The sequence below is a fragment of the Sturnus vulgaris genome, chromosome 19, assembly GCF_052056855.1.
Source record: "Sturnus vulgaris isolate bStuVul1 chromosome 19, bStuVul1.hap1, whole genome shotgun sequence".
NCBI classification, from domain to species: Eukaryota; Metazoa; Chordata; class Aves; order Passeriformes; family Sturnidae; genus Sturnus; species Sturnus vulgaris.
Genome location: NC_142261.1, coordinates 10,615,645 through 10,628,215, shown reverse-complemented (window position 1 = coordinate 10,628,215; position 12,571 = coordinate 10,615,645). Strand labels below are relative to the sequence as shown.

The window sequence follows — 12,571 nt, the reverse complement described above, 5'->3', positions numbered from 1 at the left end:
AAAAACAGACCTTAAGTGAAATTCTCCCTTTTCAGAAAGTTATGCCAAACGTGTTAGAATATAATTTGGAAGTTGTATCAAAGTGGCAAAAGGGCTGGAATACTGTGCTAAATTGGAACTTTTGAAAAGTGTTTATATCAACATGAAAAGATGAATCAATAACAGCTGAGCTGGGTACTCAGGGGAGTGTTGTCAGCTCCTATGGATTAATAAAAGTGTATCAATTTGTACTGTTTATTCAGAGCTTCCTCTCGTCATCTGTTCTTTATGCATGTAGAATATATATCTGGCTGTTTTCTAGGCTTTGCTGGATTTTTTCAGTGAAGTAAGACCTTACATTAAGCAGTCACTTAAAAGCTAGTTAGGGTCATTCATAACAGCATTTTGAGAAAGGCAATATTATTGCATTAAAAATGAAACCTGATAGTGAAATTTGAATGAAAAGGAACAAAAATGAGAACTTGGAAAGAGTTCAAATTCACAAGAGAATTGAAATGTTCATTGTGCTTCCATTGTGTAGAACACAGAAATCAGGTCTCAACAAACAGCAGCACAGATATTTAACACTCCCCAGTGCAGACACTGTGGTGACTGATCTCACTGTCAGAATCTGGGCTGTGGGGCCTCATGTGGAACTAAGCACTTCAGTTATTTTAATTTCCCACTGTGTCTGGTGTTGTTTCTAATAACCAGCATTACAGGGCTCTTCCAGGGGGAGGGTGCTGTGGCAGTGAGATGAGTCTGCAGCTGATGAGCCTAAACAGGAGTTTGGAACTCATCTGTCACATTTGCTTTGTTCCCTGCAGGTCTCTGAACATGGACTTTGAGAACCAAGACAAAGAGAAGGACAATAGCAGCGCTGCTGGGTCTTTTAATGGCAACAGCACCAATAACAGTAAGGGCCAGCTTTACTCTTTCTCCTTTTTTGCTTCACCTCAGTGCTGCACCTCCTGCCTCACCTGTGTGTGTGTCTGAGCTGCTGCATTGCAGCTTCACCTGGTCCCAGGCTGTGTCTGGGCACTCCCCACCTCGCTGTGCTCTGACACTGCTGTCCTCATCTGGGTCACACCCATGAACGCTGAATTTCAAACATCAACATTTCCATAATGCATAAAAATCGTGTGGGGCACAATTTGTCAGGTTTGACTGGAAATGGAAACAGCTTTACTTTTAAAAAAGCCAGCCCCCAGTCAGGAGAAGGGAGTGTAATTCCTTTTTGTCTGGGGCTCGTTGCTGTGGCGTGTTGGCCAGTCTGTAAGCAGGGAGGGATCGCTGACAAGTTCCTAAGGAGGATTCACCTTATCAGCAGAGAAACTGAACTAGAGAGTTCACATGGCTCTGGGCAACTCATTTATAATACACAACAAAATATGTGTCTGCACACTGTCTATTCAGAGTGGGATTACCATGTCAGCTCCTGCGTGGTAGCTGTCCCTTCTGTAGTCTATAAATAGATTGCAGGCAGCTTGGCCATCTGACATGCACAGATTTGCAGGTAGAAATGTGGAACCAATCAGTTAGAGTGGAACACAGCGTGCACAGTGTGTTGTAAATTCATACTTGAGTTTAACTTAAGGCAATTTATATTGCCATATTTTGAGAAAAGGCTCTAGAATGAAATAGTTTCCCAGAGTACAGAAGGCAGGAGTGAGAAGCCTGTGCACGAAACCCTGAATGCTAAGCTTGTTTGGTTTAAAGGAAGAAGTATAGCTTTAAAATGATAAATGAAATAACATATGTTGTATGTGTCTCTTGCTGGTTTTGTCTTTTCTAATGTAGACTCTTGGAATTTAAATAGTTCTCAGAGCACTGCTTCTGTTGGCAGCACAGAGCAAAGACATTGCTGTGCTTGGTGATACAGCAATGAGCAGTTGAGGCTTTTGGCATCTGGCAAAGAAGAGAAGACAGTCTGGGGCTGGGGAATAAGCACATTAAGGGGATTAGCTGTCAAAATGATCAGAAATGAAATGAAGAACTCTGACATTTAATGCTGCAGGCACTAATTCCCAGATGCCAAGGTGGTGTGTGGTGTGTCATTTATGGGTTTTTGTTTTGTTCATTTTTTCCCTTGGGAAGTTGAAGGGCATGTGAATAAATGTGCTTTCTCAGAGCAGGAGGAATCAGATCTAAGTCACAGATTAGAATTTTTGTGTCTTCACACTGTCATCACTGGACTGTCTACATTGCACTTTACCTTAATGTACCAGACCTCAGCAATGCAGAAATCCCAAGTGACTGAGTTCTTCTGCTTTGTATTTTTAAAATTTATTGTGCTACTTACGTGTAAGAGTAATAGATCATGACATGAACCAATGAATGACATGACCACGTACAAGTGTCATGACTTCCATGCTTTTTGTTCAGCTTTCTTTTATGAAAATGGTTGAATATTTATAAAAGATACTAAGTTGTAGTGAGTGTATTTCATGTGTGTTTGAGGTTTTTCAGCATAACCAGATACATTGGTAACTGTGTTGTACAGGTAGCCTGTTATTTATAGGACTTGTCACTCTTGACAGGAAAAAATAACATAAGACACATTCTCACACAGAAACACAGACACACAGTCTGTGCATATATTTACTTGCCTGGGTATGCCTCACAACCCTAAAGGCTTATCTTTCAAATCCCCCTTCATATAGCAGTGTTTAATTATTTTGGGATAGCACAGTTGATGTCAAGCTGGTTTTACATCTCTTCTAGGTCTTAGTCTTGTATTCTTTCCCATTGGTCACTCTACTAAGTGACTGCTTCAGATGTTTCCTATTGTTACTTTAGTGCTCTACAAGTAGAAGTGTGTCTTGTATTTTTAATTGGGTTGCTGTTTGTGGCTTCTCCCTCGCCAGGGATCAAATGTAAATACAGCTACAGAGACTGGTTAAGTCTTGGAATTTGTGGGGTTAGATGAGCTTCTCAATTTTGCTGGTAATTCTGAAAACTCAGAAGTACAGTAAAAGTTATCCTGTCCTATGATTAACATCCCTGGTAGTCACATTGCATGGGTGAGGTGAAGGAAATATCGAGTGAAATAATTCAGTATCTCTGCCCTGTTTAAAATTACTGCCAGCTATGGAATGTGAGCCTGGATTCGTGTTGGTTTTTAGCCAAAAGGCAATTACAGTGCACTTCACTGACCTGCTGGTTTCATAAACAGGTAAGTGACTTGGGTATTTTTTGAAAACTGCCCTTTATTGTTAGGCTTGATATTATCTCATGATTGCAGCCTATGATGAAATTTAAGAGGTTGGTGGCCTTCACCCAGGTGGAATTTGAAGCTGTGGCGCCCTTTGCATGAGTTGCGTCAGCCTAACACTGGTCAGGCTTTTCACTTTTATGTTCAGAGATTAAGCAAACCTTACATATACTCCACTCAACACATTTATGTGTTTCAGTGTAAAGTGATTCCAATCCCTAAATAATGTTAATTTTCACAACTTGTCATTCATGGTATCCATGGCACGAGATGAAACTGAGCTCTCAGTTGGTTTGCTCTGCAGAGTGCACTCAGCTGGGTGTTCCTGCACAGGCAGCTGTGCTGGGCTCACACAGCACTGAGGGGGAATGTGCTGTCAGAGCCCTGCCTGTGCTGGCCAGGGCCAGTGTCCCTGTGAGGCACCAGACACGAGCTCAGTGTCCCCCTCTCTCCTGCAGGTATTCAAACCATCGATTCCACCCAGGCGTTGTTCCTGCCCATTGGAGCGTCCGTGTCTCTCCTAGTTATGTTCTTCTTCTTCGACTCAGTTCAAGTTGTCTTTACAATATGCACAGCAGGTGACTGAGTTTCTTCTCTTTGTAAGACTTGGAATAGAACAGAAAGTATTGATGTAATTAAATATTGTTGGTAAGAATTATAATACATGTCACGGTACATTAAAAAAAAATTTGTCAGGTTTCACAATTGTGTTTTCATGTCTGTGTAGCTATAAATAAAGTGACAAGTATTATTTGAGAAGTATTTTCCACTTAGAGATGTGCTAAACCTATTGAACTATAAATTGCTAGAGGTCTAAACATGCCCAGATGTGTTATTTTGCATGAAGTTCACTTATTTATAAATCGCTGCTCAGAACTGTACATGGTGTTTCATAATTCAAGTACTTCATGGGAAATAATTTTGGGGCTACTGTCCAGAGACTTACTTCCTGCTTTAATTTTGGTTTTGCTTTCATGCAGTTTTTCTGTTTCTGATCTCACTAACATTTGAATATTAGTCTTTTGCACTGCTTGAATTCAGAACAAAATTTAAACATACATGCAAATAAATTCCAGATCCTCCAGTCCTGTTTAGCATTTACATTTTGTCTTTTAAATAAATGCCAGGGCATTGCTTTTTGGAAAATTTTGGCCTATTGATCTTTTTACAATTCTTCAAGAGACCAGCTGCAGTTGAGAGTAGCAAGATTCTACCTACTGCTCCAGAGATACAGCAGCTTCTAAAAATTATACTCAGTTCACATACACATATGAGTATACATACTGAGTCTGTGAAGATTTTTAAACTCCTAAATACCTCTCATCCTCTCCTACTTCATTGCAGGCTTTGCCCTTATGGTTTAACTCTTGAGCTGTGCCAGCCTCTTAAACAGGGCTGATGTTGATGGGTGAAATCTAATTCTCTAATCTTGAGACTCCTGTCTAATTCTACTGCCCGTAGAGGCCTGCTGAATTCTGCTTTTATAACTTTATAACTTTGACCTATGATGCATACATTCTTTCCTATTAAAAATACTTCAGATAGATTCTACTGTATGCTAGATATCAGGGAAATATATACACATAAATATATAAGATATTACAAGGAAAGATTTATGACAGAAGAGGAATTTTAATTTGTTGGGGTTATTGGTGCATTTATTTTTGAAATGACCTTGGGATTTGTAACTTTATTTGTAACACTTCCGTGTGTATCTGGAGGATCCTGTGTCCCTTGGGGCTTGTTGCAGGTCTCAAGGGACTGGGGGTCAGTGCTCTTGGGTATTTTTATTCTTGAACCTGGTTTTATGGTATGTTTGTGCTTTTCCTTGGGCTTGCATCAGAGGTTGTCCTCAAGCCCAGAACCTCTGAAATGCAAAGGTTCCTCCAAGGCTGTACAGCAGGATGGGGACCCTGCTGCAGCTGTGAACCTGGGGCTGTGGAACTTGGTCCCTCTTCCCTTGAGGGGGAAGACCAAGCTCAGGTCATGCTATTTTACATCCTCTCTAGCTAGTAGGGGCTGATGTGGGGGACTGCTAAATTACAGCTGATGTCTGGTTTCTTAAACCACTCTCAAATCTTCCTCTCACAGAGATTTGCCTTTCAGGGAAGAGTCAGGAGCAAGCGTAGGTGCAGCAAGCAGCCCAGGCCAGGACCCAGTGCTCGGCGGAGGGCAGAGCCCAGAGCTGGCATTGCCTGCAGGCAGGAGTTAAGCCAAGGGATTGGCGACTGAATCCTCGGGATTGAGGCTGGAGGGGATGGGAGGCTTGGGCTGGAAGGCTGGACAGTCAGGAGCAACGCTGGGAGCGGCTCTCTCTGCACTGGAGTCATCACAGTTTAACTCCCGCCCTGAAGGAGAGGTGCAGGGCTCCCTGCTGGGCAGAGCTGGAGGGGAGGAAAGGGGAGGAGAGATTCCCAGGGGAAAGGGGTTGAGCCTGTGCTGGCAGGGTAGGGAGCAGGGAGGGCAGGCAGGACTGGGGCAGCAGGGGCACAGGGTTTCTGGGCAGTGTTTTTGCCAAGCACCTCCAAAGAGGTTCTTAGTTCAGTTTGTGCAGAGTTGCCACAATGTTCATTCTTTCCCTTACCACTCCTGGTTTCTTCCCCGCTCTGAGATATTGATAGAACTGTGAGTTTTTATGGTGCTGTTTGTATGCAGACACTTCTTAAATTTTCTTTTTAGATTATTCAAGTTCCCTTTTGTTTTGTTTTGTTTTGTTTTGTTTTGTTTCAAATCTTCCTCCCACCAGAAGGGAAAGATGTGGTTTGACCAAACGAATTTTTCTCTGGTTGGCTTAAACTATAAGATAATGTTTGATTCTTTCCCATCATCCTCCTTTGAGAAGAGAAGAAAAATCCCTTTTAGAAACCAGCAACAAAAATTTTCAAAGGAATAAGTAGAGGACAGCACAAAGACCTGAATTGCAGCATGCAAGAAATTCCAAGCAGCTTCCATTTTCACTGCAGTCTGTTCTTGCTGCACAGTTTTGGATGTGTGCTGCTGACATGTCTGTGTCCCCACACCCGCACACTCCAGCCTTTTAAACAGTCCTTTAAAAAAACTGGAAGGAAAAATGATTATAAATACCAGCAGTTACTAAACGTTTTCACAAATGTGTGGGTGGGATAAGTATGCTGCTTGAAAAAGAAAATGCTTATGGAAATAGTCTATTTGGATATTTATGTATTTTTATCATTCTGTTTTCAAAAACTTAAAAGCACTTTGTATTTTAAAAAAGTGAGGTTGCCAGCTACTGGCTCTAAGTTATTTGAAGTTGTACTGTGTTTTCGTAATGAATAAAGAGTTTCGAGTGAGATGGGGGAAGAATTACTATCTGAGTTAAAAAGTGGAAAAAAACCTCCTTTATTATGCTGAGTTAGTCTGTGTTGTATGTTGAAAAATTGTAAGAAAATCTCACAACCAGTTTGTAGTAGATATTTTTTACCTCAGAATATATGAAAACTGTTTTTCTTGCTGACATGATCATGTATAGATTTAAGACTTTTGTTTTAAGATTTGGTGTTGCATTCCTTTGAGAGCTTTCATTTTATTTCAGTCTGAAGGCTCACTGTTGTGCAGAAAACCTCAGAGCTTTGAGCTGCTCATGCTGGAATAATACTGAACATATGATAATAGGACATTGTTGCAAGAGCTTTTTCAAATTGGAGAAGCCTGTTTGTGTACTGTAGAAATTAGGTCTGAATGTCCTAATATTACCTTTTCTTCTTTTCATAGTCCTTGCAACAATAGCTTTTGCTTTCCTTCTGCTCCCGATGTGCCAGTACTTAACACGGCCTTGCTCACCTCAAAACAAGTAAGGACCTGAGCAATCCTTTGCTCTTCTTCTTGTGTGTTGTATTTCTTTCTTTTAATGAGAATTCTTTAATAAGCATTAACCTCAGGGCTGATGTTTGTGCATATGTTTTGTGCCAACATCATGTTTCCACTTTGAAAGTGGAAAGCACAATTTCTGCAGGTCACTCACACTTGCCATCCTGGAAATGTGATACCATTGAAGGGGACTAGATTTCCCAACAGTGATTTTTTAATAAGTTTGGCTTGTTTTGGCTGAGATTTTAGAGATTGGGATTTGGCATTGGATTTGAATGCTGGCTCTTTCGGAGGCTGTAGTTAAGCCAGTGGAAATTACAGTTGTTAATGCCATGTTTTGAAACTAATTTTATTTTTTAACCTTGTAATTGGAGTTCATGTTGCTAAAAGCACTATCTTAGGTGGTGCTAGGAATGGTGGCAATTTCAAGAGAGGTGCCAAGATTTACAGGTTTTTTTCCATCTCTGCAGTTCATGCTTTACACACAGTATTTGAATGTTAGGAAAGCTTTTATTTTGTTGCTGTTTTGGTACCTATTTGTGGCAAAGGAACTTCCCTTCAGTTGTTCTTGGCATCTTTCATCAGCAGTTGAGCCTTGTTCCAACAGTGTCCATTTTCTGTTCTTTAAATGGAAACTTAAAGTCTTCCAGCTGATGTTTGTGTGTTGTTCTAGGATTTCCTTTGGCTGCTGTGGGCGTTTCACTGCTGCTGAGTTGCTCTCATTTTCTCTGTCTGTGATGCTTGTCCTTATCTGGGTCCTAACTGGCCACTGGCTCCTAATGGATGGTGAGTATGTGAATTAAGGAGTTTTACTATTGGTTTGTGCCTGTTCTGACACATCATTTGCCTGGTGATGATGGGTGAAATTTGCTAATATTAATGGCTTGGCTGCTGAGCTGTGTGGCAGACTCCCCGGAGAGCCACTGCCAGGAACATGCCAGGGGAGTGCTTGGAACACCTGTTTTTCTGGTTTGTAAAAGCTTCCAGGGAAGTGCCAGAACACTCATGAAAGATATTCTGCACCTGTGTGGTGTAAGGTGAATGGCCAGATTGAGTTCAAGATGTGTGGAGACAGTGGTTATTTATGATTCACAGCTTGATCCTAAAAATTTGGTTAATTTTTGCTGTGCATGTTGTTGTTTATTGGTTCCAGTGCTCAAATAATTTGTTGTGAGGCAGCTCACAGTAGCTGCTTGTCTTTGATCTGTGTGGTGCCTGCCTTGTGTGGTGAGATGGGTGAAACTGGCAATCAGCCAGCTGGCTTGAGGGTGTGATTTATTGGGTTTTTTCATGGTGGTTGACCTGAATTCACAGCTTACTGTTCCAAAAAGGAGCCTTCGTCCTTCCCTCCTGCCTTCCAGATCTCTTGTGCTAGCTCTGGCACTCACTTAATCACATGGTAAACTGATCCAGCTCACTAGAATGGCAGCATACTTGGGTTTTGCCAGGCTATTTTTCTGCTGCTGCAGTGAGATGAATTGGATTATTGTGTAGTCAGGTATGTGCTAAATTTGGCAGAAGGTAAGTGGCAGCATGATGGGATCTGAGGGGATGGAGTGGATACAATAGCAAAGGCATGAAGGGGCAGCCAGGAGCAGGACCTCTGCTTCTCAGCAGTGTCAGGCAGCTAAATTGGCTTAGGACATAGTGTAATGGCACCCTGAGGTCGTGATTGCTTGAGGAAAAATTGCTGCAACAACATTACCTGCCCTTGAAATTGTTTGTTACAACAGAAAACATTCATCCCATCAGCTTCCAGCTCCTCCTAAATGAGGCAGCAGCAGCAGCAGCAGCATGCCCTTAGCACTGAAACCTCTCATGGCACCATCACTCTTTCTTCTGTGTATGGGCACTATACTTCATTCATGGTTTGAACTGCTTTAAGAGTCCCACCTGTTGTATGGAAGGGAAATACCTTTTAAAAAAAAGATGGTAAATGAAAAAATGCAGACAAAGTCTGTTTTGTGATAAGCAGAGTAGCCCACTATGAAATCAAGGGTGACACTTGATCTGCAGTAGCTGCAAAGCTAAAAGTAATGTCAAGTGTGGATTTTGGCAGAATCTGAAGAGTTGTCTACTCTGAGGTATCAGCAGAAGCATTTAGTTAAAAAGTTATTTTTGTGAGTGCTTTAGTCTGACATGGTGGACTTCACAGTAATTCATCTACAGAGCTCTGAGCTGCTGGTACAGAGTGGTGTCTGGCTTTTATTTCTCTTGGAGGCTTTTTATGATTTACCAAATTGTGTTGCTGCTGTCTCACTTTGAATTATTTTATGTAGTTTATTAAGGAAGCTTGAACTATGTAGATGATTCTCCTGTCATTTGTTCAGATCCAAGTAAATCGGTGTTTGCCAGTGACACTAAACAGGGAATAGCTTTTATTGGCCTTTGTCAGGGAAGCAGACTGGAGCTTTAGTCCTGTCCTGTGCTGCTGCATGTGGCATCCCATCATCTCTGGGTCCTGGAGATGCCAGAGGCTCCCGGGGGGCAGCAGCCCCTCTCACTCTGCATCCCAGCGGAGCACTCCTGTCCTTAGGCAGCGCTGGCAGCTGTTTGGCCGGCAGAGAATGAAGCAGATGTTGTGAACGTGCTGCTCATCGCCCGGGCGGGGCTGGAGGAGGAGCTGGAGGAACAGGGCGGGTGTTCCTTCTGAGCAGTAGCACATGGGGAGCCCTGGCTGTTCGGTCGGGGCTGTGCAGTTGATTCTGTCAGTGTGAAGGAGCTTTGCTGCTCGAGAGGAGCTGGGGCAAACACGGGAAATATTTCTTGGTAATCGCCAGTCCTTGTGAAATCGAGGTGTGGCGATTCCTGCTGGAACAGCCTTCAGTGCCCAAATCCTTCCCTGCCCCTGCCTGCACAGCCAAGGTGCTTCTAAGGGCAGGGTTGTGTTACAGGGCAGAGTGAGCCTGTGTTGGCTCCAGGGGGTTGTTCTGGCATGTGTCGAGGCACCTCTATAGGTATTGAAATGCTTATTTCTCAGAGCAGATTGTTGGATGACTGAATCACCAAGGATGGTCACTGTTCCCTGGTAAAGCCTGGTTAAAATAAAAGCTTTCCTAAATAGTGGGCAGAGCTGGAGATGTACAACAGGAATGCTGTAGATGTATGGAACATCTGCAGTTACAGAGTGAACAGCACGGTCACGGATACCCCAGGAGTTGCTGAAGAATTGGGCCTGTGTTCTTATTCCCTTCTTTTCAAATACATTTTGATCAGATCAGAGCTTCACCTGGTGGCCTGTGGGGGAAGTTAAAGCCCCCCCAGCCTACACTGTGCTTTGTAAACCAGATCCTGCACCAGCAGCATCTTCAGCTTTCACCTGCTTTGGATGCAGGAGAGCTGGAAAGCAGAGAGTCTAATCAAATATGCAAGAATATTCTTAATCCTCAGATATCCCTGTTCCATAAAGAGTATGTTGCAGAGACTCTGGAGTTAATTTGTTCTGTTAATTGACAGTTAACTCCTCCAGTGCTTTCTTATTCACCCTTGTTAACCCATTGCCCAGCACTTCCACATCAGAGCTGCTGGCTGTGTGGCTGCTCTACCTCTCTTTCTGTCTTTATCTTATCTTTGGCTGTATTTTTTTTTTTTTTTTTAATGATTTGAAGTATATTTCAGTGCAGATCTGCCTTACATAGTTTGTCAACACTCGGCATGGGCTTGGACAGGGAAGCTGGCTTCCATTTAGAGAAGTCCATTGACTGCACTTTGGCCCATATTATTTGTACTTGCTCTCGGGCATTCCTGCTTGTTTATTAAGTTTACCAGTATTTCTTAAAGCATTTGCAAAACTGTGTAATTATTAGCATGTGCATTTCACTTTCAGTTGAAGGATTTTTTCCATCTTCTTTTCTACCCGGTATTTGCTTAGTTTGATGCCTTGTGCATGTGCCTGTGTTCATTTCAATGAGAAGGAAATGGAGTGTGTGAACAATAGATAAAAAACATACTGGTTAAAGTATTTCCATTTCTCATTAATTATAACCTGGAAATTCTCTCCTAAATATAGGCTTGCTTGAGCTATTATTAACACTGGCTTTAGAGCAACTTCTTTGATTTAAAACAGTCTGTTCCCTTGTATTTGCTCTTCTGCCAAGAAAGTCTGTAACTCAGGGCTATACTGAATTACTAAATGCAATTATTTTTCCTTCTGCTTTGCTGTGTCAAATTCTTTAAACCTCAATATTTTGCTCACATTTTGTAGCTAGTTACAGTTGTGCAGTGTGACTTAGGGTACATTTTTATGTCATGATCCCACTGCTTTGTTAAAACTGGTGCTGTGACAGTTGTGGTTGTGCTAAGGTTGCCAGTTCACAGGAGATAAGGTGGGCTTGGCAGAATTGCTGGGATGCAGCCCCTGGGCACTGCAGGCACATGCTGGCAGGAGGCCTAAGGCATGTTTATCTCTTGAATGGATGTGTCTGGATGTGTTTCTGCAGTGAGTGGATAGAAGATCTCCCCAGCTTTCAGGTGAAATGCAAGTGTCAGGTGGCTTCACAGCCCTGTAATTACAGCCTGAGAATCCAGAGGTTAATTTGTACATTTTGGCTGAGTCCACATGTCACACTGGTGGCCGTGTGCATAATGAATTGGCTTCCCTTGCAGTTGCAATTGGCAAAAATGGGATTGTGGCTTCTTACAAACTGTGCCATGTTAGACGAAGACATTTTGTTGATGAATGTCTGCATGATGGACTGTAATCTGATCCCAACAGGGCTTCATTACTCCTTGCAAATAGACTGATACAGATAAAAGCTGATTTGCTTTTTAAGTTTTTTAAAAATTTGTTTTAAGTATTTCTTTGGGGATTTACTTGTAACCGGTAGAAATAAATTCACTTGTCAGTTGAGTATCCTTGGTAGATGAGGCTGGGTTCTAAGAAGCAGGCAGTGACACAAATGTGAAGACTGGGTTTTTGTTTAAAATCTTACCTTTCTACCCTGACAAAATTTCCCTTGGTACAGAGTGCAAACCTGAGCTGTGTCATATTCAACTCACTGACCTGGCTGAAAACTCATCCTAAGGAGGGATTAGGAAAAAATTTACCCATATTTTTTTCCCCTAAGCTTTTACACACATTTTGGTTATTGGGAAATCCCTGGATATCTAAATGATGTTTCATGGTATTCAGGCAGTCTTGCACAGTCTTGCCCAAGCAGAAGTTTGGTTTAAGTGGGTTTTTGTCAGAACAAGTTCTAACAAGTCACGTAACAGTGCCCTTTCTGGATTAAGAGTCAAGGATCTTATTTATTTTATGCATTTCTTAGAAAAACCAATAGAGGAAAAGTAGAGATTTGTGTCTGGGACACAGAGAATTCAAAGTTATTTTGTTGCTTCTGTTTCAAAGTAGGTAGTCAGGGGAGATGGAGCCTCTAGGACAGAGGCCCTGGAAACATTTCTGTGTGATGGGTGGTGGAAGTTGAGGGCAGTTGTGCCTGCAGAGGGGTCTCTGCTTCCATGGGGACGTGTTTGCAGTTGGCTACTGAATGTATTTTGACTTGCTTAACCCTGGTAAGAAGAATCTTGCTGTCTGGAAGTGGCAGACAGTCA

The 12,571-nt window shown here is 42.2% G+C and overlaps 1 protein-coding gene across 1 annotated transcript in view; it reads left to right on the top strand.

Moving 5' to 3' along the window:
• Positions 1 to 12,571, top strand: part of SPPL3 (signal peptide peptidase like 3) — a 55,861-nt gene that overhangs the window by 37,314 nt on the left and 5,976 nt on the right. Inside the window, exons 3-6 of the mRNA XM_014894638.2 lie at positions 807 to 895; positions 3,652 to 3,771; positions 6,926 to 7,004; positions 7,695 to 7,807. Of these exons, the coding sequence (XP_014750124.1) occupies positions 807 to 895; positions 3,652 to 3,771; positions 6,926 to 7,004; positions 7,695 to 7,807 (401 nt within the window). The remainder of the gene's footprint in view (positions 1 to 806; positions 896 to 3,651; positions 3,772 to 6,925; positions 7,005 to 7,694; positions 7,808 to 12,571) is intronic.